The sequence below is a fragment of the Notothenia rossii genome (assembly GCF_949606895.1).
Source record: "Notothenia rossii genome assembly, chromosome: 8".
Lineage (NCBI taxonomy): Eukaryota > Metazoa > Chordata > Actinopteri > Perciformes > Nototheniidae > Notothenia > Notothenia rossii.
In genome coordinates this window covers 13,610,674-13,637,759 of record NC_136906.1, presented here as the reverse complement: position 1 = coordinate 13,637,759, position 27,086 = coordinate 13,610,674, and the positions used below count along the sequence as shown (strand labels likewise).

Genomic DNA, 27,086 nt, shown 5'->3' with positions numbered 1-27,086 from the left:
CCTTTATATATAATAACATACAGTTGACAGTATAGAGTTATTCCAGAATACTATGTTGAGAAAAATAAAAAGCTCCTGTTTAAAGACTGTCTTTAGCTAGCTTAATAAATAGCTCTTTAGAACACTGTAAAGACCTACCCAATGCACTTTTGATCATGCTAATGGTCATTTCCAGCTATTTTTACACTATCTCAAACACAGCCAACTCTTAAAGAATTTGATTGGAGCATTCATGAAACATTTTGGTACAGTTCTCTGAAAATGTGTGAACAAATTAGAGGTGTCAGAAAAGGTCATGAAGCCACAGGCTTATAACAGCTCTCCCATCAATTTACAGAAACAAATAAACAAAAACAAATAGGCTGATGGGGTGTTATAATTTGAAGGTAAATCTGTTACCCTAATTATTGCGCTACAAGGTAAGGTAAGTTTATTTATATAGCACATTTCAGACGCAGAGGCAATTCAAAGTGCTTTACATGATCATTAACACATAATAGTAAGACAACAGAAAGGAACACAATGAATAAACATAATAGAATAACAGATTCATAAAAACAATGCATTAATGAGATACAAAATAGTTTAAAAACGACATTGTAAATACGGTAGTTGCTAAAATAAGTTAAAAGGCGTCTGGGTAAGCAGCTCTAAAAAGTAGTGTTTTTAGACTCGAATTAAAATAACTCAGCGTTAGTGAAGACCTCAGGTTGTCTGGACGTTTTTTTCATTTGTGGGGAGCATAAAAACTAAAAGCAGCTACATTTTGCATCTTGTCACTGATTGGTCCAAAAGGTATCCACATTATTTTGGATAAAATAAAAAAAAGATCCCTAAAAATGAGTAAGAGGTTATTGGGAAGTAAGATTAATTAAGCAAAAAATGGACCTGAAGTTAAGAAATGTGTTTATTGCTGATAACAAAATGTCGATACATTTATTGAGGTTTATTCTTTACATTAAAACGTCAATGTAAATTCGCTAGAATAAGAACATTGATATAAAATAGTCTAAAAGAAATAGCTTTTTAATTTTTTTTATATCTTAATAAGCAAATATCATCATAAACCAGAGATGATGAAACACCTTTGACAGGCATTGTTTTTTCCCTAGTAAATATTAAACAATATAAACGTAATGTAATAAACTGTGTGAATTAAGAACAAGTTAGAGGTAAAACATTTAAATACATTAAACTTGATTTATTTTAAAACATATAAACACATTAAGGGTCAACGATTATTGTTGCTTAAAAATACTGTACACTGAGAATCCCTTAAACATGTCCTTACAGCTACGTTCCCTAAAATTCCTTCTTGGGGAGAATCAAAGTAAATGAGTTCCAAGATAAGTTTTGCCATTGCCATAAATTGCAATCATTTATTTAGTTTAGACGGCACTTAATGAGTGAACCTGTCAATGATTGTCAATAGTGTTTGACACACTCCCCTCAGATAACAGAGTTAGAGCAGGTTGGAGGAATGTCATTGATTTAATGAACATACAGCACAGAAACACTTTCCCACTGCTGAGTCTAGTAGATCCTTTCTAAAGTACAAGATTAGATTTCATGAACAAATGTCATTCTTACAACTGATCTGTAGCTGCAGCCTAGTTTAAATTGCCACCATATTTATTCAGTTTTATGGAGAAGAAAACACTCTGTTTAATGCATTTCTGTCTCTTGTGCAATCTAAATGAAAGCAGATTGTGCATGCCTCTGTGTCTGACAGAAACAGACAATTGACTTAAAAAAGCTCTGTCTTTCTGACAGACTGACATGAGAAGAAAAGCTAAATTTCCACGCTCCGGTTGCTCCTTTTGACTCCCGATCGCTCACAGGGATTGGTGTGCCAGGTAGCACAAAGGCTGCAGGATTACAAGTGAGATTTGGTTGATGTCTTTTTACACTTCCTATTGGTTAAAAAACGAAAATAATGAATTGACGTCATACTTTTTGTAGCTTTCCATTCCTACCCACTACAAGTTTGAACAAGAAAAGAAGCTAAATAAGAAAAAAAGAAAGATAACACCTTGAAAAAAAACAACAACTCCTGCAGCAGTTAGCTGTTAATTAAAGGGTTTTCTCTTCCACTTTTCCCACACATCGCTTCAACTTGGAAATCTCTCGCTGTCTCGCCTCTACCTATTTCTCTTCCTCTTCTCTTCCCGTTGCATCTTTCAATGGACGCACTGCTTGTCACTGTCCATGCATCATGTTAAACTCATTGTTATCTGTAGGCATTTACTTTGCCAGAAAATAATTGTACGAATAAAGGAATAGTACATTTTAATGCTTTTTTGTGGAGCATTAGATTAGATGATCATGAGGGTGCTACCAACCGCTATGCCTTTAATCAGCAGGCCACCCACGAATGATGACATCACAATCATTTAAGTGTCGACATAGATTGACATGTGGCCTTATTTGACTGTGACACAGTGTTATAAAAACTAAAGTAGGAGCTCAAAATTATGACCTGCACTATTTGATTTACATCAGGATCCAAAGTTCTACCAGGCTAATTTAAATGTTTACAACAGTGATATAATAGTTGTAATCATTAACTAACTCCACATAGTATACAGGGCACCAAACATGCTGTTAATTTAATCACTCATCTTCAGCAGAATATATGTATTGCATTCAGCATTGTGTCTAAAAGAACAGTATATCTATAAATCCCTGGATTGTTTTCAGTTCACGTTGAGAGGCAGCAGCTTCACTCATTGCTTACAAAGAACACAAGGCGTATGGAGTAAACCGTGTCCAGGGTGTAAACAATGACGTTGAATATCGTCATGAAGGTGACCATCACCAGTTTATCCCAGGGACAGAGGGAGGCACAGGTAATGGGTCTCTTATTGTTGCGGAAACTGTACAGTGGCCAGATCACCATTGCTGTTGTATACATCACAGCTGCCAAAATGTTATAGACAATCACAAGTTTGTCAAAGAACGGAACAAAAGAGTTCAGCTGTGCAGTGGTGAGCAGGATTATGAGGAGGGCGAAGATGAAGCAAAAGGAGTACGCGGCCACGCACCACTGCATTCCTGGGAAGCTTGAATACTGTCCTGTCTCCAGGGACATGAAGATGAGACAGGCGAGGAACGTCTCCAGCATCTTCATGATGCCGGGCAACGTGGAGAGGAACCCGATGTTCTGCCCGCTTGGACGAAGGCGAGTTAAAACCACCTCGCCTGCGTACACCCCGAAACAAACCCAGGACACAACAGAGGCTCCGATCTGTCGGTGGCAGGTCTTGCAAGTGAAAAATATGGGGTATATGATGGAGACGGAAAGACACAGGAGGGTCGACAGCATGGCAAAGCCAGTGGTGAAATCCTCCCAGGCAAAAGGCAATTTGGTGTTGACAGTTGTGAACTCCAGGATGAGAATGAGAAGAGTGAAGAAGAAGCAGAAACACCAGGTGAACATGCACCACGCCCAGTAGGGAGACTCTACGTATCCCACTGTTGCCACCAGGCTAAAACACATACAGGTGAGGATGGCCGCCATTATTCGTATGATGCCCACTGGCTGAGTGAGCGCCCGCAATTCCACACCAATCATGGCTGCACAGGATTAATCTGTTTGACCCCAAAAAAATAAAGTTTCCAATGTCAGATGATTCTTCTCAGTGCACGCCTCGTTCAGCAAGGCCTTGTTTTTCAAACCAGCTCCTGTCAAAGCAATCAATGTAGCCAAGAGCTCCTGAGCAGGTGTGTTCTTTGAAACTGAAACTCAAAGTGTGGTGGGTGTATACTCGAACAGAGCATCCCAGGCTTATCTGCACAGTTTATGGCCCGTGTTTGACTTCACGGATTGGATACAGGTTGTCTGTTATCATATTCATCTCACACCACACACATTGCACTCTGGTCCTCAGTGCAAGCCTTGTTCAGAAACTAAACTCCAACACAATGATGGGGTGTAAGGTCAAGTCCTACGGAAAATCACACTCACAAGATAGATCTCATATTTGTCCCTGGGTAGTTTAATAATGTTTTTTAAATAAAATATATCGTTTTTTAATTGAAGTGTATACACTTTGTCAGTTAACAGCATAAAAACACTCCATGGTATACTAGTTAGAGCAATATATTTAAATATAAAACAAAAAAACAGGACATTTTGAATGGTTGGTGTAGAATAATCTGAAAATCAACAATTACGTGGATCAAAGAAACCCTCTCTCAACCCGTCTGATGTTATAAACTACAGGCCTGTCTCTCTCTGTCTTTAAACAACTCTCCTGTTATCTCCATCAGAACAACCTTCTGGATCCGCACCAGTCTGGTTTCAAGGCAGGTCACTCCACAGAAACTGCTCTCCTTGCTGTCTCTGAGGAACTGCACACTGCTAAAGCAGCCTCCCTCTACTCTGTCATCATCCTTCTGGACCTGTCTGCTGCATTCGACACCGTGAACCATCAGATCCTCCTTCGCACTCTCCAAGAACATGGAGTTTCAGGCACTGCACTTTCCCTCCTCACCTCATACCTCAAAGACCACACCTACAGGGTAACTTGGAGAGGGTCCGAGTCCGATCCTTGTCAATTAACTACAGGAGTCCCTCAGGGCTCTGTTCTCGGTCCCCTCCTCTTCTCCTTGTACACAAACTTGTTCGGATCTGTCATTAGCCCGCATTGGTTTTTCATACCACTGCTACGCTGACGACACCCAACTAATTCTGTCCTTTCCCCGCTCAGAGACCCAGGTCGTCGCACGCATCTCTGCTTGCCTAGCTGACATCTCTCAGTGGATGTCTGCTCATCACCTCAAGCTCAACCTTGACAAGACTGAACTGCTTTTCCTTCCGGGAAAAGATTGTCCCACTCTTGACCTAACAATTAACATCGGCACCTCTGTTGTTTCCCCGACTCAGACTGCAAGGAATCTGGGTGTGATCCTAGATAACAAACTGTCCTTCACTGCAAACATTGCTGCTACAACCCGCTGCTGCAGATACAAACTTTACAACATCAGGAGGATACGTCCCCAGCTGACCCAGACATCAGCGCAGGTTCTGGTCCAGGCTCTCGTCATCTCACGCCTAGACTACTGCAACTCCCTCCTGGCTGTTCTACCTGCATGTGCCATCCGACCTCTGCAGCTCATCCAGAATGCAGCGGCTCGTCTGGTCTTCAACCTTCCTAAATGTTCCCACACCACGCCGCTCCTCCGCTCCCTTCGCTGGCTTCCGGTAACTGCTAGAATCCACTTCAAGACACTGGTACTTGCGTACCATGCTGTGAATGGATCTGGCCCTTCCTACATCCAGGACATGGTTAAACTGTACACCCCAGCACGTGCACTCCGCTCTGCATAGGCCAAACAGCTCGCTGCACCCGCACTGCGGTGCGAGGGGGACCCAAGTTCCCATCAGCAAAAACTCGTGGGTTTGCTATCCTGGCTCCAAAATGGTGGAATGAGCTCCTCATTGAAATCAGGACAGCAGAAAGCTTACACATCTTCCGGCGCAGACTGAAAACTCATCTCTTTCGACTCCACTTCGAGCGATAGAGTTACTAACAAAGAACTTATATACTAATAAAGGACTGGCTTATCTATAGCCAGTTGAGTAGCACTTGAAATGTTTGGCTCTATGAAACCTGATGTACTTATATGATTCTGTTTTCTTCAAGGCTGTATCTTCCTGGTCGAATGTACTTATTGTAAGTCGCTTTGGATAAAAGCGTCAGCTAAATGCAATGTAATGTAATGTAATGTCAAATCAGATGATAAAAGATCCTCGCAGTGTAAGAAAACTCAAGAGACCCTTTAATGCTTTAGCATATATAACAGTTCACGTCTTTAGCCCCATTTATTAGATTTGACTTTAACTACATTAAAATAACGTGAAGAAAGTTTATATTATTCTATTCCACATTAAAAAGAGAAAAATAACAATAGATTGTTTTGTGTATTTACTCGATGTTAGTCATTACATCAGTGTTTACATTGCCCTCTACCAAAAGCAAAATATACTGTTAAAACTCAAACTCACTTTCTATACATTAAGACAAGAAGCAAAACAAATTATAAAAAAATCTCCTCGTATATGACAACAAAAGCACTCATTACAAAAATAAATATTTGTATTTTGGTGCCTAAGGGTAAGTTTGCATTATGGTTTGGGTCCAAAATAATATTGTGTAATGTGGTCGACAACCTATAACTTATAGACACAGAAAGCCCTTTTTTAAAATTGATGTTTGATTTTACTCTCTTTCCTCCTCTTGATTTGTGTTTACAAGATAATTATTATTTATACTCATGATTCTCCATTTTTACTATAGAGGGCAGCAATGCTTGGACTGGGGTAAGATTGTGTATCTAATCTCAAAAGATAAGCAAACCAGACTTTAATCCTGACCTATCACTTTCCTTGGTTAAAAAACACATTTACCGTCACTACTTTTTTTATTTTGACGTTTCATCATTAAATGTAGCAACACAGAGAAGTAACTACCGTACATATCATGATAGAGAACAGTTGGTTTATACGAATAGCAGCACAGTTTGAGTGGAGTTGTGGAAGGTATACACACTTTGGCAGAATTGGCACACCTTTGCAAACATCCTTAGAAAAGGATAGGAGAGGTCCAACTGTGCCTGTTTAAACATTACACAGTTTATCAAGTCATTAAACATATTACTCATTTACAAGTCCAAATCCAGGAATGTTTTTAAATTGTTGCTGAGGTGCTGAAACAGTTAAGAAATAGTTACACTTGTGTTGTTGACACATTTACCGTCACTACTTTTTTTTTTGACGTTTCATCATTAAATGTGGCAACACAGAGGAGTAACTACATATCATGATAGAGAACAGTTGGTTTATACGAATAGCAGCACAGTTTGAGTGGAGTTGGCACACCTTTGCAAACATCCTGAGAAAAGGATAGGAGAGGGCCAACTGTGCCTGTTTAAACATTAAACAGTTTATTAAGTAATTAAACACTGACCCTCGCTGCGAGGGAGACCCAAGTTCCCATCAGCAAAACATGTGGGTTTGCTATCCTGGCTCCAAAATGGTGGAATGAGCTCCCCATTGAAATCAGGACAGCAGATAGCTTGCACATCTTCTGGCGCAGACTGAAAACTCATCTCTTTCGACTCCACTTCGAGCGATAGAATTACTAACAAAGAACTGCTAACAGAGCACTTTTATATAAAGGACTGGCTTATTTATAGCCAGTTGAGTAGCACTTGAAATGTTTGGCTTTATGAAACCTGATGTACTTATATGATTCAGTTTTCTTCAAGGTTGTATCTTCCTGGTCGAATGTACTTACTGTAAGTCGCTTTGGATAAAAGCGCCAGCTAAATGTAATGTAATGTAATAAACATATTACTCATTTACAAGTCCAAATCCAGGAATGTTTTTAATTTGTTACTGAGGTGCTGAAACAGTTAAGAAATGACAAAAATCACACTTTTATTCCTATTTCAAACACTGGAATTTACAACAATATACTGTACACTACGTGAGTTTGCAACTGAGACTATCATTGTCATATCAATGCTGTATCAAAAATAACGGAATTAATAAGAGTCAATTGAGAATAATGCAAGTAAAAGGGTATACAAATAGATTGAGATGGCATCTTCTTAATGTTAGAAACTAGACACAGGACTGTTATTCCATGTCCTCAAAGAATGTATCATCAATAAATAGAAGTAAGCAAATGAAAACTACTACAAAGAGTGTCAGGGTTATCATGAACAAAAATACAGTGAATTTTTAACAGTAGTTATCAAAGAGCTGCTTTATCTAAGTTCGGTTTGACATTTCACACCTGAACTATGATGTGTTTTTGCACCCTATGTTCTGCTAACAAAAAACACCAGCCTACAAGAATAAATAGTATCGGCAATGTAAGCACCAAGGTTAAAAGCGGTCATGAAGGAGATAACCACTAAATTATCCCACTGACATAGAACACCTGCCTTGCAAGTGCTCGGCCTGGGATTGTTCCGGAAGCTGTACAACGGCCAGATGACCACAGCTGTGAGGTACATCAACACCGCCAACACGTTGCATACTGTCAGGACTTTGTCAAATGGTGCGGGGAAGAGAGACAGAAGGCGGCAGACGGTAAAGATGATGACGAGGAGGGCAAAGATGAAGCAAATGGAGTAGACAGCGACACACCACTGGAGGCCTGGATAACTAGAGTACTGGTGGTGGTCCAAGCAGATGAAGATGATGCAGGCCACAAAGGCCTCCAGAACCTTGAGGAGGCCCGGGACTGTGGACAGGAACCCACTCAGCTCGCCGGGTTTAGCTCGGGTCAGCCCTACTTCAACGGCATACAGGATAAAGACCAGACAGGAAGTGACTGTGGCGCCGATCTGTCTGCTGCAGCTGGAGCAAGTGTAGAACCTGGGATAGATGATGGACGCTGCTAGCACCTGTGTGAGGAAAAGGTAATTATAAGAATGAGAAATGATTCATTCTAACCTTGCTGTCAGTCTTTTTTACTTCTAAGAATAATTGCACACTTAAAGGTGGGGTAGGTCATTTTGGAGAAACCGTCTCGAGTGCGCTAGAATTTGAAAATACACAACCGGAAAAAATCTGCCACTTCCTTACAGAGCCCCTCCTCCAACACACACGAACGCGCACATGACCAATGAGGGCACGAGATAAGTTTGTGCACAGATGGAAGGCTGATAGGCAGGTAGGCCATCCAGTTACTTTAGCCAGGCCGGCTCAGATGATTGGTCGTGCGTTTTACAGTATTACGGCTTCCACAGATAACATTTTTTAATGGATTTTTGTCAAAGCACTTCAGATATTCATTGCTATCGGGATGTTTTCCATGGAATATAACAACAAGTTTATCTCGAGCCGGATTCTCAAACGTACGTACCCCACCTTTAATGTAAATTATATCCTACTCTTACATGTTGTTCTGTAATTTGTCCTTCATTGTGTTCATTTGATAGATAGTCTACAGATTTTTCACTGTCAACATGTATACATTTTACTTTTCAGTTCTGTTTCTGTTCTTTTTTTTTTGTTCTCACATTATGTGCAAGGCCTTGTTTTAACTTGCTGCTGTGATGAAAAAATTCCCAAATTGGGATCAATAAAATAAATCTTTTTTTTAAATTATATTAGCAACAGTAAAAACTATATTAGCACCAGTAAAAAGTAAATTAGCACCAGTAAATAATAAACATACATTTTTACAACAGCCTATGTCAAAGTTATTCAAATGTGATTATTATCATCTGGTTTAGGGAGTTGTGGCTATATTAAAATATACTTTTTTATGTAAATACAACTCAGCTTCTGTAAATCTCTTTTAATTGAATTGTAGGGCTTAAAAACAAAATGAAACAACTGAAACAATTTCAGGACATTTTTTTTAAAAAGTGCATAAATTAATTGTGTGATAAGGTGGATTTGTTCTCCCTCTGTACCCTTATGTTTACATGTTCATCTTGGCTCACATACTGTATTTATTTAAAAGGTTGGCTCATTCATTTAGGTTAAAATGCATCTTCTTTTCAACCTGTAGACTTTAATATTCCCAATAACACTAATGTCACTGGCTTCAACAACAACCCATGTCAAGTTTATAATACAAATATTTGTAAACAAACCACAAATGAGAAGATACGAACCATTAGAGTTGCCAACATGGCAAACGCGGCAGTGAAGTCCTCCCAGGAGATCGGCAACTTAGAGTTGAGGCTGAAGAACTCAAGGAAGAGTATGAGAAAGGTGACGCAGAAGCACAAGCACCAGGTGAACATGCACCACGTCCAGAAGGACTCTGCCCTGTTTCCCACTGAAGCCACCAGGCTGAAGGAGATACAGGTGAGGATCAGCTCCAGTATCCGCACGATGCCCACAGGCACTGTCAGTGTCCTGAAATCCAGTGTCACCATGGTGGTTGTAATCCTGTTACTGTGGTTCTGGAGAGATATTTAATAAGATATCCTCTTTTCACCAGCTTGTTTCCTCTTCCTTCTTAATTTGTTTTATTATTTTTGCTTTCTCAGGCCTCGCAGCTCATCCGGTTAGTCCTGCGTGAATGACGGACACAGAAAAGATGAATGCAGAATCAATGGCCGGTCCCTTGTCAACGCCCATCCATACCTTCTTCCTTAAATGGTCAGTAAGGAAATGTTAAATAAGCGTGTGAGATATATGGAGAGTTTTTCTAGGGGTGGAGTATCAGGTGTTTCCCTTTTTGTTGTTGCTTATCAGTTGTGGATATGGCATGGTCAATAAAATACTTCAAATGATTTACAGCAGTTGTGTCCAACAGGAACTGCACCCTATAACGTGTCCTTTCACTTCACCCTTTTTCTTATTCATTATGTTTGCTAACTTAACGGCTTGCCCAAACATCAATGGATTCAATCTATAAATGCGTTACAGGAGGCTTAAAGGAATCTGGCCTCAGTGCTACAGAAGAATAATGTAAGATATACACGGAGCTTATATTTGTCTTTCGCTGGATATGAAATGTTGGTGTGAAATACTGCATAGAGAATACATCTGAGGTATGATATTAATGTTGCTTTTTAGGACATGGATTAATCAACTAAGGGCTTTAGATTACAGTACTGTTCCAAATGAAAACCATTTTACTGCCAACTGTTTTACACACACACACACACACACACACACACACACACACACACACACACACACACACACACACACACACACACACACACACACACACACACACACACACACACACACACACACACACACACACATCTGAAAGTGTCCTTTATCTAACAGAACATTTAGATTAAATGTTGCTGTACAAGAAATATTTAAGAGTGGACAAAAATGTTCTAAGTGTTTTCGCCCAAATCGTAAAGAAAATGTATATAAAATGTGTTTGCGTTTTCATCCAGTCTTCATTAGAGTACCCATTAGAAGAAGAAAAAAGGTTTTGCCACATGATCATTAGCCAAACCTCTTCAGACATGATTAATATAAATCTCTATATTGTTTAGATGAGTCTGCAATACTGTGACTTTGGCCCAAAATGGGTAGTGGTTATGATATGTTCCCATGAAGCAGGGGTCAATGGTTAACTATAACAGCCTCTCCCATCCCCACCCCACCTTTCAAACACTGAGCCCTAACGTCTATAATTCCACAATCATAACCACCAGATATTTGTCCTTCGGATGTTTCTCCTTTGTCACTACTACTCACTGTTTCTGCATGTCACATTGAGTACCAAATAAAACACATTTGCTTTTATAACTTATTGATTGTGACGAAACGCAGCTTAGTCAGTGTGACGAAAGCTAACTTCGTCACTTTTGACTGACGGCTTCGGGCCTTGTAACACACACACACACACACGCACGCACGCACGCACGCACACACACACACACACACACACACACACACACACACACACACACACACACACACACACACACACACACACACACACACACACACACACACACACACACACACAGCACTTTATTAGCGTGATTGGCCAGTACAGTTTGTCTGTTGCTGCTGATTGTGTGCACATGGTGCCCTGGGTTGTCTCCTCCCCCCTGTCATGGTTTCTCTAAAGGGAATAAAAGACTTTAAAAAAATAAACTAATGATCTTTTGATACTAGTAAGAGGCTTTCTAGGCATGATGCTACAACTACAAAGGCAGAGATAGGTTTGTCCCATCGTCAATGTTACGATATTGCTGTACTGTATTTCCTTTACACATGCAGTAACACTGAATAGCATACAGAGGCAGCCGAAACCAAAGATTCACTCTCCTTTGGAAAGCGCTTTGTTCGCTGGCCGTTCCCCTTATATTATGCTAACACTATATTGTATTGTGCAGATACATCACCACAAGTCTATACATTGTTTTTTCTTTATGGAAAACTCTAATCAGTTTACCTTTAAGTCCCAACAAAGACTCTACATAAAGCTGACCCACACAGGAAATCATAGTCAACACTAGGGATGCACCGAATATTCGGCCGCCGAAAATTATCGGCCGAAAATGGTTAAAAAGGCCGTTTCGGCTTTCGGCCGAAAGGGTTTTAGCACCGAAAAAATATCACCGAATGTCAGGGAACATGGTTACGTTGGTAAGCTAACGTGTTGTTGTGATGACGTAATCAAAAGGCGGCGACAAGCACGCCGCGCGACCATGCTCGCGGCTGGCTCACAGCCAACATGTCTGGCGCTCGGAGATATTTAAAAATATCAGAGAAAGAGGCGCAGATTGCGATTTGTAAAACGTGTTCAGCTGACATTTCTCGAGGGGGTGTAACTGCAAAGACTTTCACCACTTCGGGATTACTCCACCACTTGAAATCAAAACACCCGGACAAATATGCGGAGTAAGATCAAATCACAAGCACTGACAGCGAGAGACTGTTCAGCGCTTCCTCTCATGTGCTTGATGAGAAGAGGAACAGACTTATGGATGATAAACCAGAGAAGCTACTGTTCATTAAAAAGAACCTCCCACTTTTCCTTAATAAGTAGACAAGGCTGGCTTATCATAAGCTTATCTAGTTCTACATGTCTACTCTATACCCACTTTCCTGAACCATTTTCATTGTGAGTTATAATTCACCATCTCAGGTTATCATTAGGGGGAAATGACAGCAGCACAGTGTTCAATATATTGTACTTTCGGTATCTAAATTATACAATGTTGTTTACATTGCTCATGAGGACAGACCACCTTATTTGCAGATTCTTGAAATTGTAATTGAATTTGTAATTGATTGTGGATTTTGTATCCAGTTTTCACTTTATGTATCTTTATACAATGTTTACTACTTTGCTTATGAAATTGAATTGTAATTTCATTTGTAAATAGTTACATTCATGTGGATTTATCCAGTTTGCAAATTTGTATGCATGCACTTATAGGTGCATTTGTTATGGTTGAAGGCCTGGCTGTTAGTCTTTATTTACACAATTTTGTTGTAGGCCTACTGGCCCAGATGTTTATGCAGTTTTAAAGCACCTTGGCTTTGTTCTGAATGCACTTTGTTGTAGTTATCCTACAGAGAAAAGAAAATGCACTTGACTTGGAATTAATGTACTGTAAGCATTCAAAAGTGCTGAATAAATGTTTTATGGACCCATAATAGTGATTATTATTTAAGTTAAGTTTTGCCATAATCATGTCTTTTTCCATAATCAGGTAGCTGAACAACATTGGTAAAAACTGTATACATTATATATTTCTATTAATCATTTTCGGCCTTTCGGCTTTCGGTTTTCGGCCAACTGTTTCCTATTTTCGGTATCGGTTTCGGCCAAGAATTTCCCATTCGGTGCACCCCTAGTCAACACCATCTTTAATGTGTTCTGTTGATAATGTACATAACTGTTTACATTATTAGATTTGACACCGTTTAAAAAAACATACATTCAAAGTTCAAGTTTCAGGAGGCCAATATGATGTGTTTTATATATATTTAAAACAAAGTCTCAAACTGAAAAAAAAAACCTATTTTTAAACTACATTTTTTGTCACTTATCTTTCACACTCTGAGCACCATCTTTCAACCAACACTGTGTAAAATAAACTGTAATAAAAGACTAAAGACACAAAGACACAAAATGAATGAATGGTAGCGAGAGGGAGAGCTGCAATAATGATATATTGAAGACAGTAGAGGCACTGACGCTCTAATAAGATTATTTGTCTGGTTTCCGAGCAGAAGTTAACTGAAAAGAGACAAAGAATTGAGCTATCTCTAAAAGTCTCTTTGGGTGGGACCGTCCTTGAAGACATTTCCCTGTCTGTCGATTGGCTTGTCTCCTTTGTGCTCCAAATCCAGTGTACTGTTTATTTATATCCGGTCCTGTCCCATCAAAGATTAATCCATGAAGACTGCCACAATATCCCTTTGACATGGTCTTACAATACCTCTGGCCTTAAACCCTTAGTTTATCAGAGCATCACAGAATCTCCTTTTATTACTTTGCATTGCTGATAACAATAGATAGATCAATAGAGAAAATGGGAGCAGGCCTGCCTGTAATTAAATAACCTCTGCAGGAGTCAGGAATTGCAATTTGTTAAAGGATATTTACTTTGATATTTCCAAATCATTGGTACATTTTCATCAGAAATAAAGTAACCACGTTTTAACCTATCACTTTATTTGTGTTAGAAGGTGCCCCTGTGTACAGCCTACTGGTAAAGGATAAAATCACATGCTTGTTTGCATCCAATATGAAATATGTTACTGGAAGTTGTTTGGCTGTCTGCTTTTCAAAAGCTGCCTTCATTATACCTCTTTAGTCTTAGCCTAAAGTTAGCTTAGTTTTATTGTTTCATGTGTTTCTCCCATGATCTGGAATACAGCCCATTGAATTTAACTCATGTTGCTCTCTCTGATGGTGTTAGGTTGGACAGCGAACAAATTATGCAGTAGGCACTAAAACAGAACTTTCTCCTAAAGAAAACACTAGCCTGTAATACTTCAAGAACAACACAAGTACCTAAAGCCTTAACAAACAATGTATGACATATAACTTGCAAAGCCCTCCTTGCAATGTTTACAGTCTTGGATACAGGTGTCATCGTGAAATGTGCCTTTTCCTATTGAGATGTGCTTAAACTGACCCCATATTCTGCTCTCGGTTAAGGATGGAGGGGGAAGGGGCCTCAAACATTACAATCTTGCAAGTCTGCCGTCCTCTAGCTGCCATACATAGGAACAATAGGAAATGTTTTCTTTGGATTCCTTTCCTATGTCGAACTGCAATTATCAAGTGTGGCTGTAGCGGAGTGCATTCCAGATGTAATGGGTAATGTCCTTGTGACAGTCCTATGACCTCTCGGTATCCTCAGCCCCGTCCTGACTGTCATCAGGAACCTCATGTGTCAAAGTCATGTGTTTCAACTTTAGAGGTTCACACAGTATGTGGGAGATGACGAAAATCTAGTGTTGCAAAATAATGTGTCTCATTTCCTGCTTAACCATAAATTACACATATTGACCTCAGGAAGAATCCTGCTTATAAAACAGAACTACTAACATAATGTTCTCCTCCGTAACATAACTTATTATTGCTAAATAGTTTATCTGAATGTTGGGTTCCCCATGTTAATACTTTACTTTCACTCCCTTACTTCTGCTTCTTACATAATTTAAATAAATACAAACCTTTTTTAATCCAAAATGTTATTTTATTGTTTAGAACTGCTTTACTTAGCCTTAAACGTGTGATGTCATTAAGTATAAATTATTGAGCTGCTCCATACACAATTTATACGGAAAGAGACCCTTCCCCAGGGTGCTTACAGTGATATCTATAACATCTTTCTAAATGTATGGTCTATGGAGCAGTTCCTGGCATTATACTTAGTGACAGCACCATTTTGAGTTTTAGATCTTTGGGATTGTGACAAGTCATAAAACAACATGGATGTCAGTTTTCTTTTAGTGGGGAATAAAAGGCAGGCAACTGGTCGTCTTTTTCACTATCGTAGCTTTAAACTCTTAAATTAAGTTTGGAATATCCCACACTATCTGGATGAAACAGGATTTTTACAGCTAAAAAACTTGAAGCTGGTTTCGTTTCCGTAGAAATTCTCACATGGTTTTCATTAGGTGAGTCAGACTTAGATAGTGTTAGACCACAGGAAACTACACAGGAAAAAACACGTACAGATGTTATGGCAGAGGGAGTTTAGTTATTATTCATCGACAAACAAAGTAACCTTATTTTCTGTTAATCTGTCAAAAATAAGCCTTGGTCCCAAAAAAAATTATTTGTTCTTACAGGCGTCCTTCACCATCCCTTTTTTACTGAATTCTGTGTTCATATTTGTTATTGCCATTATGTTCATTATTTGAGCAACGCTATACAAACACTGTATATTATACTAGTTATTATTTGAAGACCCACCCATCCACAAGGAATGAAAGGGAGTGAAAAAAAGGGAGGGTTTATCATGAATCTCTCGAGCTCCAGTCCGTCGACTGGTTCCAGTAACTGTAAGACTTCCTCTATCATTGTTTCAGAACGCTCTCGCTTTAAATGCGTTTCTTCCTGCCTAACTCAGTGCCAAACAGCTCCAGTAGAGAGGCTACGTGATTCTCCTTTATTTTGTTTGTAGGTAAGTGGTAGAAAAACCTTTACATTTTTACAAATGCAAAGTTACATAATGATCAGCTGCTGTTGCTACTATGTTAGAGTATGTTGTTTATGAATGTGTATGTTGACCTGATTTAGCTGATGTTATTAACATCAGATACAAACAAATATAAACTGTGAATTGTCGGAAGTAGACATAAAAATCTCTATCCAGCCACATCGTCAAAGCAAAACAGGGCGAGGCACTAGTGACATGGAAAATGGATGAAGTTACTGTAAATTATTTACTATTATAGATTCAGCATGAGTCGCAGGACATTAAGCAGGGATTTACTGGCAGTCCGGAATTATGAGCGAGAATGACCACATATGGAGACCACAATATTTCATAGCATCAAGTAGAGCACTTTACCAGTTTGCTTTACTTAAAAGGGTCTTAAAATGTCCATCTGGAAGCTCGATGACCCATTTATCTAAACACTCTCTTTCCTAAAACATGTGTCAAGTAAACAGGATAAGGGTAATTTGGGGAATGTTTTGACGCTGGATCAGTTCCACATTTTGCATAGAGTAACAGTCTGGAGTAGCCACAGGGAGCTGATGAGTTTCACTTTAGGCTGTTCTCATGTTCATGGCCTGAACAGCATGACATCACATCCTGACGGCTCAGAGTCATGGAAAAAGGCCAATTATTGCCTAACTTCTTATTACAACTGTTTGTTTTTCGGCCCCAATAATCTGACACCTTAAGAATTAAAGAACCTTTTTCAGTATTAGCAAATCAACCAGGACTAAAATCTTAAGGAAGGTTTTTTTGAGAACCTGGAAAAGTATATCGCAACATTATCAAAGCATCATGTTTCGTCTTGTATAATTTGCCTCTTTCTACTGTTTTATTTTTCCTGTCAAAAACCAATAACTAGCCTGCTGCTACAAGTCCTACCAATGTTTTTATGATAATGTATAAATGACAATGTGAAGACGGTTGTGTGGTTTTGTAAAGAGGATGTGTAACCTGTGGTCAGAGTGCTCTTCTTCTGCAAAGCTAAGTTAGTATGCGGAAGTGAAGCTGTGTTATAATTGTATTCCTCCTGCTGAAAGTGTATCAGTTTAACCAATAAATCTGAGTTGAGCTTAATAAACACAGGTGCTGTTTAGATAGCTTCCTCTTCGCTTACATCTACATTTGATAAAATACGTTTTTTCCTCCTAACCAAACCTAAAAGAAACGAAGGAAATTAAATCTGGGCTTCTCAAAGTGGTTATGTGATGCAATAAAGGTTACTGTAAGTGCTTCTAGAGTAAGCTAGTGATAGGGAGCAAAGTGCTACTGGAGGAGGAAATTGATTCGGGGTATACTTAACCTCGCAATCAGCCAAGTGAGGGGAGGGCGTGAAAAACGGTTTTGAAGCCTCAGTATCAACTGGTTCCACATCTTCAATAGTCAGATTACTCAAATCATCTTAAAGGGCCTTGAAATTGAGTCTGGGCTTTTTGATAAGGTTTGGTAGTTGAAAAATATGGAGTATGTTCTCGTTGGAGAATCACAGAGGCAGAATTACAGTTTAGGATTCCTTAATCTGTATTTCTGTATCTGTATTGAAACTGTCCTTTTTTAAGACTGTAACCTTTTTGTTGACATTATATGTAAACTATGCGTGACATAAGTTGGAGGATGTGCTTCAAGACCTATGAAACAAACATTCAGTAAACTATTTCATTTCCCTTTAACCTGTTATAATATTTATAAAAATGATAAAATGACAATTTCTAGATACAACAGTAATCTTATTTGTACAATGTTAAACCATGCATATCGAAGCATACCCTACTTCCTAAGCTACCACTATGTAATGAAAAGTGTTCACATACTGTTTGTGCTGTACTGTGTTTCGTGGAAGCAATACAATGCATTTTATGTTTATAACTACCTTTAAGACTTAGATTTTGATTAACCAACAAAAATACCCTTTTCTCATCTGCAGTACATTTTTTTGAAGATGGAAAAAGGATACCCACCACAGCAACAAGCTCCACCTTACCCTGGGCCGCCTATGAACTATGGCGTTGCAATGCCACAGCCAGGGCAGTACGCTCAGCCGGGCTACCCTGCAGCACCCCCACCCATGTACCAGGGAGGTCTGTGTCTGCCATACTGCTTTCAAAGATGATCATTTTTGTAATGTCCTCCTAACCTTGCCCAGGATTATTTGAGACCAACAACACAATTTAAAGGGGCCCTATTATGGTTTTTCTATTGGCTAGCGCTCCTTCACATTATGCGTGACAGGCTTAGGGGCGGGACATCTCTAAGCTATTGGCCAATCACAACAGAGCCGGACAGCTAACCAATCAGAGAGGACTCTAGTTTCAGACAGAGGGTGAAAAGAGGTTCTGCAGAGAAAAAGAAAGCACTTTTAGGATGAAACATTCCCAATGGATGGACATTGTTTTCTTAACCTCCATAGCACCGTATTTAAAATCTGCTCTTGCTCTGACAAAAGGACACTGTCAAACATTCCTCATACACTTTCAGATTGAAGGCTTGCAGTGCTGCCTCTGTGCTGTAAACACTGTATAATATAAACAAAAGGTGCATTATTAAAGATAAACAATCAGTTGAAGTTGCACTACACAGTGAAAGACCTTTCTTTAGGGAATACCCTTTTGTTATGACGACATGCAAGTATGACTTCTAAAATGTAGCATAAAAGAGCCCCTTTAACGTCTTTCCTTTGTGAGAAAAAAACGTCTATATAATAATGTCTTGCTTTGTAAAGCCTTAACAGAACATTGTATATACTTAAACACCAAAAAAGCAAAACGTGATGTATACAATGATAGATCAAAATCCCCAAAATATAAATAAATTAGATTACCACTATTGCACTTGTATGCGCTTTATACTATGAATATAATAATACAGTACTTAAAGTATGGTAAAGTTGATTTAAATAAATATCTGCTCTGATCTGACTTTCCTGATTTGATAAATGTTGTTTCATCTGCCAGATGTTGCCTATGCTCCAGCCACTGCTGTTCCTGCCACAACAGGTGAGACCAAGCACAATATGTCCTATGTGAAACACAATACACATACAGATAGTGAACATGTTTCTGTTCCAGCTTGTGGAGTTAGAACTGCCCCTGCACAGAGCCTCAGAGTCAGTGGGTGAAGTCCTCAGTTTCCTACTGAAGTTATCAGAAGAATAGTTCATTTGTTTCGGATGTGCAGAACAAAAAGCTATTGTCCACTGTCTTTTTTTGTGGCGTGTAGTCACATTTTGAGTATTTCTTGTTGCAACAGATGTAAGCTATTCCAGTTAAGAACTTCTTTAGGTTAGCTCCAAATATAAATACATATAACAACATAATAAAGTGTCAGTGGGCTTGTTTAATGAAGGATGGGTCAGATTAACACACATTTATTACATGGTTTATTTGAATACTCGATTCTGAATGGTCAATTCAGGACACGTGACACGTTGTTAATCCAGAACAGACAGACCGCTGTCAAGCATTTATTGACCGTTGTTAAGGACGCTCACATCTGCACAAACAAGTCCATTCGATTTAACTGTAGGCTATACAGTTTGGCCGACAAGTTTCTAACTGACAAGACAAGAGCGACAAGAAAAAAGCGGAGAAGTAACGGGCAAAAACCCTCCTTTTACGCAGCGATCCAGACATAGACATCAAACGGCGACACATATTCAGTTGCCAGTTACTTTGGCATTAGGGCAGGGATATCTAGATACTTTCCAAGGTTTGACATAATGAATTGTGCTACTTTTAAAGCAAGCAGCGATGTTTTCAAATCTGTAATCAAAAAGCTCCTCAAAAACGCTATCGAAGCAGTTCCTGCCGTTGCTATGTTAGTTCAAACGGTAACAACGGACTATCTTTCTTAGCGGATGCATGTCAATTTAAATCAATACATAGTAATAAAACTATTTTTTAAATCAAGAAAATCATTTTCTAAATCCTTAAAAGCATTTCAATTAATATTAGGAGTCATAACGTTACTTTGTTCCGAATGTGGCTTCGCGTCGGGCTCCTGATCAGCCTGTCGGTGTTCTTTTCCCCATAATGACCGCGTCGCAGCACATTATCCCTTCGATATTTTTCATGCTACTGTCTCTCAGTTTCATTCTACACTATGAGTGAAATCTGAGCTTTCCATTACTAAAAACATCTAGAATATATTACTATAAATACCCTCTATGGTTGGGTGGCTCACTGACAGCAACTCCTTACCAAAATACAGATGGTGTTCTATTAGCAGCCTCTGCTGGTAATGTTGATTCAGGGATCAATACTGTGGGGATTGCCCACAGTATTGAGTATGTAAGTCGCTTTGGATAAAAGCGTCTAACAAGTGACATGTGATGTAATATATCCACCTAGCTGGCTGGAACATGGATTACGAAATGATGTTTTAAAAACATGAAATAGGTAACTCTTAAAAAAGATTCAATTTATTGCTACTTGTTTTCAATGATCAAATATTGCTGTGAGAAATGGGGCATTGTAATATTTTTAAGCAATTTGTGCATTTGTCATCCTCAGTGACTCACGTGATAGTAGGACATGTACTACATGACGTCCCTGGACAAACTGTCTGTCCCCACTGCCAGCAGTCAGTGGTCACCAGGACAGAGCGCACAGCAGGCCTGATGACCTGGGCTATCTGTGCTGGCCTCGGCCTCTTTGGGTAAAAACAACAATATTTTCTTGTAGTGTCTGTTTTATGGGGGGGAAATGTTTCTAAAACACACCAGAATATCCTCCTTTAAAGGTCACCTATTATGCAAAATCCACTTTTTCGTGTCTTTTATATATTAAAATGTGTCCACAACAAACAAGAGATTCTGAAATGTTCAGGAAAAAAGATTTGCTCACTTTTTGTTCCTGATCCATTTATATAAAACCTGTCTGTAAATGAGCTGATCATATTTTGGCCACTTTATGATGTCATAACGATTTTTGGTTTGTGTAACCATTAGCCAATCACCAACCAAGGCAAGACGCGCCCACCTTATCACCTGAATATCCTCTTAGAGCACCACTGTGGGTTTTTAACCAAATATCTCTCAGAGGGGCGTGGGGAGGGGCTCCTTATTTTCATCTAAGTAACAGACAGAGAATTAGCATTTTTTAAACAGGGCTGAAACAGAGGGGATTATGGGATGCTACAATGATCTGTTTGGTATTTGGAGCCAAACACTTCAGAGACATGTTTTCTATATATCTGAGACCTATATATTGATGAAAAACGGTATGATAGGGGACGTTTAAGAACTGTTAATTGTAGAGTTATAATTGACGTTGTTTCCTCCTACAGGTGTTTTCTTTGCTGTTGTATACCATTCTGCATTGATTCCTGTCAAGATGTGGAGCACCGTTGTCCTTCCTGCCAAAGAGTCATCTACATTTACAAGCGAATGTGAAACCAACTCTGATTAAGGAAGAAGACCTAAATTCTTATCTGCACCTTTACTTACTCTTTGATATTTTTACACTGATCAAAATGATACCGTAAAATACATTTATCCTATGCTGACATTGTCCTGGTAATTTTGCTACTTTTTCACATTTCAATGCTAATGACGTAAGCCTCACACTGCAGAGAGTCATATTAAGCAGTGAGTGGTGAACTTGTAATTCAATACAAAACTCTTACATGATGCTATTATTATATTATTTCATAATACAAACACAAACAATTATGTTGATGAAAGATATACAAAATAACTGTGTCTTCTGTAGTTATGAGTCTCTGTAAAACCAAGACAACAAGATTAACCACTGATAAGAGAAAACAGACGTTGTAATTTTTATTAGTAGTTTTAATTTTTTAAGTCCTTACACATGTGGTCGACACGGATATACTCATAAAAGAAATAGTAAAGATAACAAAACATAAAAGCGTACATTTGTGAGTGTAGAGAGGGTAGAATCTGTTTGGATAACTGCAGTCTTTACAGGATGGTTTGGTGAAATACATGTAATTCTTATTCTATTGTTTTTCTATTTTGGCATTGCCTCCGGTTTCGGAGAAATCATGTTTTGTTAAATTCTTCAAGGTAACCTTTTTGGAAGGCTGTTGTTCCTTTGACATGTGTTTTGCTAAGAGGCTCCTAGCCATTGTGGTTTGCTGATCTTTTTTCAATGTTTATCTATCTAACTAATCCTCTAATAACTCCTAATATTAATAGCCGAGTATGGATTTATAATCTGCTGTTCCTAGACCTGCTCTTATTAGAGAAGCACTGAGCGGTAAAACACCACAGCAACATGGAGGTCTCTCAGCTGGTGCATCTTTCTCCAGAGAGGGCTGTACCAAAATGTAAGCATAGTATACACAAAGTAAAACATAATGCATAACAACGCAGGGCTAGCTCAAAGGCACAACAGAACTTGATACAGTCTATTGTTTTAGAAAGGATGTGCCTGTTTTTGTCAACCTCCTTATGATGCTTACTGATCCCTTTCCTGTAGCCTTCATTGAGTTGGACAGTTGTGTTTACTTTCCTTAACATGCTGGTCGCATAGTAATTTCCACGTGGACTCTAGTTTGTTCATGCTTTTTATTTTTTATTTTTAATATGTGCTTTCAGTCGCAGACACCTGTCTTGATCCAAGCTGGGTCTGATCCTGACGTTTGAAAAATGAGGCAGGGGAAGCAAAAATACTAATAATATTTGCTGGCTGTACTGCTTTTTACACTGATCAACATTATAATGTAAAATACAATTATGCTGAAATTGTCCATGGTTATTTTTCGCTTTTTCACATTTGAATGCTAATGACATATGCCTCACACTTTGGGGATTCTAAATAAGCAGTGAGTGGTGAATTAGTTAAATAAAAAGCTGTTATACGAAAATATTTTATATTATATTTGTATACAAAAACAATCCTTTTGGTAAAAGAAATAATAATAACTGTCTCTGTATATCGTGAATCGCTGTAAAACCAAGACTACCAGATTTGACTATTTAGTAAGGTAAAACATTTTAAAGTATAGTTGCTTTTCTGTTTACTGCTTTAAGAAAGAAAAACAATCTAAACAAAGGTCCACAAACTAATCAGGTTGTGGATCTTTTATCTAAGCAATCAGGAACGTTAGAATATAACATACATGCCAACCTTTCCAAATCCAAAAGAGGTAGGTTTGCGCGCGGCAATTGTGCACACCCAAATGAGGTAATCAGAAGAAATGGAACCCCAGAAATTACATGTATAAACCATGTATTTAATTAACATACATTGCATCATTTTATTCATTTTTAATAAAAAGTGGTAGTTTGGTAAACAGTGACATCAACGACATGTTTGGTCTGTAAAATGCCCGAAAAGTGAAAGAATGGGAGATAAATATCCCAAAGTCTCCACATTTTATTATATTTTTTAATGTGTTTCTGGTCCTCTTTCAGTTGAGACAGTGCAGATGAAGGATGTGTTGGTGTTGAAAATGTCAGAAAAAGTGAAAGAATGGGAGATAAATATCCCAAAATCTCAAAATGGTATTATATTTGTTGTGTGTTTGTGGTCCTCTTTCAGTTGAGACACTGTAGGTGAAGGGTGCTTCAGGAAAAGACCAAACACTGGATGTCTTTCATTTGCCAACATGTGTTTTCGAGACACTGATGTTAACGGGGAAACCCTGCAGGACTCAAATGCCTCGTCTCTGTTCTCCAAACTCATTTGGGAGTGATTACCCATCAGCCCCAGGGATAACGCTGCCCTTCCTCTGCACGTTGTTTCACTTTCAGAAACACAGAGGACTGTTTGTATGATGGGATCACAGACACGGTGTCCGCCGATAGTCGAGTCCAGTGTCTATGTAGTGTAATTTTTATTTGTTATAGTTTGGGAAGATTGAAAATCGGTAGGGAAAGCCAGCTAAGTCGGTAGGCGGTAGAAACATGTCAAAACAGTAGAAAACCGCCCAAATCGGTAGGGTTGGCAGGTATTATAACATAATGCAAAGATATAAACATGGTGATTGAAGTTAAGGCCCAGATACACCGGCCAGTCACCTGAGAAGTCGCCGACACCGACTGTTGCGTCGCCGGACTCTCCTGCGTATTTGCCAACTTCGCGCACTGGAACACACCGCAAAACCCGAGCCGAGCATGTATGCACTGCGCATGCGTGAGTGGCAATAACTCTCCTTACCAGCAGGCGGCGGTAGTGTGTATTCATCATTCAAAAGAGGCAACAACCGGAACAACCGGAAGACAGAGGAAGAAGAACAGACTCCGTGATATAAACAAACAACAAATAGCGTTTTTCTTTCCATTTTCCCTCTCGTCCATTGAAAACATGAACGAACAGGAGCAGGACGAACGGGAAGTACTGGAGCTAGCAGCCCTTGGACTCACGCTTGTGTTAAATCATTTGTTTACCTCCCTCACTTCCGTTAACGCTTCTCATGCACTGATTCGCTAGCTGAACAGCCAATCAGTGTTATCCCTTTGTCCGACTTCCGGTGGTGTTCTCAAGAAAAAGCGTCAGGTCGACAGAAAAGACCCGATGGTGCGGCGCACACCACTCCGAATAGGGCGTGCCCAGGCTCATGTTCGGCCCTACTCCCATTTACTGCCGATTTCGGGCCGGTGTATCTGGGCCTTTAAAGATGATAATGTTGTAAAACAGTATGAGACAGAAAATGTACGACAAGTCAGTCTCGGGCATTTGTCTGAAGACTTGAGTCTAAATAACCCAATTTGTGTTCTTTGAACCTGAAAAGGATATTGCATTGTTTTTGTTACTTTCATTGCTTTTATATTAGGGCCGGGACTTTAACGCGTTAATTAAGATTAATTAATTACACAAAAATTAACGCATTTTAATCGCACTTATTTTTGCACCGCGGAACGTTTCTCACTGGATGAGTTTCAGGGGTACCGATTATACTGGAGCACCAACTAACGTTCATGACTTCAAACAACAACAAACCACAGTGAACAATAGTCAAACATGAACGAACAAGCTGATGAGACCGCTTTGGTTGGCCCCGTGGATGGGACATTTTGTTTTAAAAAACGGACGGATGGAAGCATCGATAAGAGCACGGTTGTTTGCAAATTATGCTAAAAGGAATTTGCGTATATCAAGCCTCAAGTATCACCTCAATGCAAAACCTATAGCAGCTAGCGTGGAAGCTAGCGTGGACGTTAGCCCGACTCGGAGTACAAGGACCCACACCCAATTCGCGTTGATCAAACAGTGGCCTATGCAACAGAGAGATTTTATTTTTCATCAGGATATTGGAAGAATAGGAGGGATTGAGGTCAATCACTGGCACTTTTTTATTTTATTTTAAATGGTACAGTACACTTTATGTTGAACTATTTATTATGTAGTTGGTGCAACTGGCACTTTATGTTGAACTGTTTATTGTTTTGGCCAAGGTTATTGAGAGAGTTGGACTGAAATTGATTAGATTTTTTAAATCAACTGTTGGTAAATCAACAAAGTCTGTTATGGCCTCTGAAGCAACAGAGAGATGTTTTCTAATAGTCAGGGTTTCCAATGTTCTGAATGTACTTGAAAGTATTGTGTTTTACTTAAAAAACAAAGTGTTATAGTTTACAGAAGGTCTACCTACCTATAGGCTACCTGAATCTCTGAAATGTACTATATTCCTAAATATGCTATTGCTACACTTTATGGCAAAAATTGCACTTTTCTGTTGGTCTTGGTTAAGTACATCCTTAAAAAATAAACAATGTTTTCTTGCTTAAGCTTATGTATTCACTCATTATTCAATGGTATACTAAACTCCATGTGAAAAAAATTGCTTCTCACTGTTCTCAGGTCAAATATTTATATGTGATTAAAAATGCGATTAATTTCGATTAATTAATTACAAAACCTGTAATTAATTAGAATATTTTTTTTAATCGAGTCCTGGCCCAATCAATCAATTTCCTGTTTTCTTTAGACATGCTTTAATTTTAAAGGCGACTTTGAGCTATTAACAGGAAGTTACTGTTCCCAAAAGGAAAACTTGATGAGGATGAACGGAGATAAAGTAAACACATTAACGGAGATATCTACATTTAAATACGGCAAAATCAAAAGAAAAAGTTTACATTACAGTATTAGAACCCCCAAAGAGGCACAAGGTTAGTATTAACTATATAAAAATGTGGGTTATATCCTAATTTGTTCGGCCTATACTGTTTTAAAACTTTGCTTATTATTTTCAGTTCACTTGTTTAATGGTTTGCTAAAGTGAAGCTAATATGAATGAAAGTTAAATGTATTTGTTATTTTGTGTCTTTGTATAGCTCTTATGTTGATTTTTTGAGTTTTCAATACATTTGGAATCATCAGTCAAGTGTGCGATCATCTTTCGGAGGGATATGCTACACTGAGAGAGGCTTACAGTTCTACTTTCGCTCAAAGTAAATATTAACTTTAAATACTGATCAAGCCTGTTGGGAAAGCTTACTTCTGCAATTGCTAAACAGACAATCTGAGAAAAAAAAACGCTCACTAATGTTAGCCGCATCTTCTTATGCTGTTATTGAAAAAAACAAGTCCTCCAACTCATACGACCAAATAAGTTGTTTGTTCAAGCGCTTAGTACGACCTATAATCATGTTTTCAAGTTTTCGACGTCTAGTGCTCCCGTTGACTGCAAACGTTACAGAGGGTAGTTTATTCAAAAATAGCCCTCCTTGTAGGATAGTTTGGCTATTAAAATGCTTTTTGATTAGATTTCTAGCGAGAAGTGTATATTGTACTTTAAGAAATCGGAAAACATTTTTAAAAAAAAACTTTATTCCGAGTGTTCTTGCTTTTCTCTTTGGAAGTCATCACATAACGACATTGTAATACACGGTTCGGCTGCATTAAATATTACATATCTGCCGTAGTTCTTTATTTATAGAGCCTTGATCAGAAGACCTTTGGACAAACTGGAAGAAATGCCGCCGAAACTGATATTTTCCAAAGATATTAACAGGAGGATGTGCAAAA

The 27,086-nt window shown here is 38.8% G+C and overlaps 3 protein-coding genes across 4 annotated transcripts; 1 reads left to right on the top strand and 2 right to left on the bottom strand.

Moving 5' to 3' along the window:
- Positions 1-358: 358 nt before the first annotated feature.
- LOC307015382 (myeloid-associated differentiation marker-like) lies at positions 359-3,747 on the bottom strand. The gene has a single exon (XM_079643940.1). It carries the CDS (start codon positions 3,572-3,574, stop codon positions 2,723-2,725), a length of 852 nt encoding a protein of 283 aa, XP_079500066.1. The 5' UTR covers positions 3,575-3,747; the 3' UTR covers positions 359-2,722.
- A 3,617-nt stretch (positions 3,748-7,364) lies between these two features.
- Positions 7,365-9,944, bottom strand: LOC307015381 (myeloid-associated differentiation marker homolog). The gene is made up of 2 exons (XM_079643939.1): positions 9,643-9,944; positions 7,365-8,421 (listed from the first exon to the last, which is right to left on the bottom strand). The coding sequence occupies exons 1-2, from the start codon at positions 9,907-9,909 to the stop codon at positions 7,831-7,833; spliced, it is 858 nt and encodes a 285-aa protein (XP_079500065.1). The 5' UTR covers positions 9,910-9,944; the 3' UTR covers positions 7,365-7,830.
- An 80-nt stretch (positions 9,945-10,024) lies between these two features.
- On the top strand, positions 10,025-22,860 carry LOC307015386 (lipopolysaccharide-induced tumor necrosis factor-alpha factor homolog). Of its 2 annotated transcripts, none has more exons than XM_079643944.1 (5): positions 10,025-10,135; positions 18,074-18,227; positions 19,101-19,142; positions 20,658-20,802; positions 21,433-22,860. In XM_079643944.1, the coding sequence occupies exons 1-5, from the start codon at positions 10,133-10,135 to the stop codon at positions 21,536-21,538; spliced, it is 450 nt and encodes a 149-aa protein (XP_079500070.1). In that variant the 5' UTR covers positions 10,025-10,132; the 3' UTR covers positions 21,539-22,860. The 2 variants fall into 2 exon arrangements, with proteins under 2 accessions (XP_079500070.1, XP_079500071.1); XM_079643945.1 differs by lacking the exon at positions 10,025-10,135 and adding an exon at positions 15,952-16,110.
- Positions 22,861-27,086: the final 4,226 nt, after the last annotated feature.

Excerpts from the sequence above, each read along its gene's own strand:
- LOC307015386 (XM_079643944.1), top strand. Across the intron at positions 18,228-19,100 it reads CCCACCCATGTACCAGGGAG|ATGTTGCCTATGCTCCAGCC; the intron begins GTCTGTGTCTGC and ends TTCATCTGCCAG. Across the intron at positions 19,143-20,657 it reads TGCTGTTCCTGCCACAACAG|TGACTCACGTGATAGTAGGA; the intron begins GTGAGACCAAGC and ends TGTCATCCTCAG.
- LOC307015381 (XM_079643939.1), bottom strand. The coding sequence starts at position 9,909 with ATGGTGACACTGGATTTCAGGACACTGACAGTGCCTGTGGGCATCGTG. Across the intron at positions 8,422-9,642 it reads CCATGTTGGCAACTCTAATG|GTGCTAGCAGCGTCCATCAT; the intron begins GTTCGTATCTTC and ends TTCCTCACACAG.
- LOC307015382 (XM_079643940.1), bottom strand. The coding sequence starts at position 3,574 with ATGATTGGTGTGGAATTGCGGGCGCTCACTCAGCCAGTGGGCATCATA.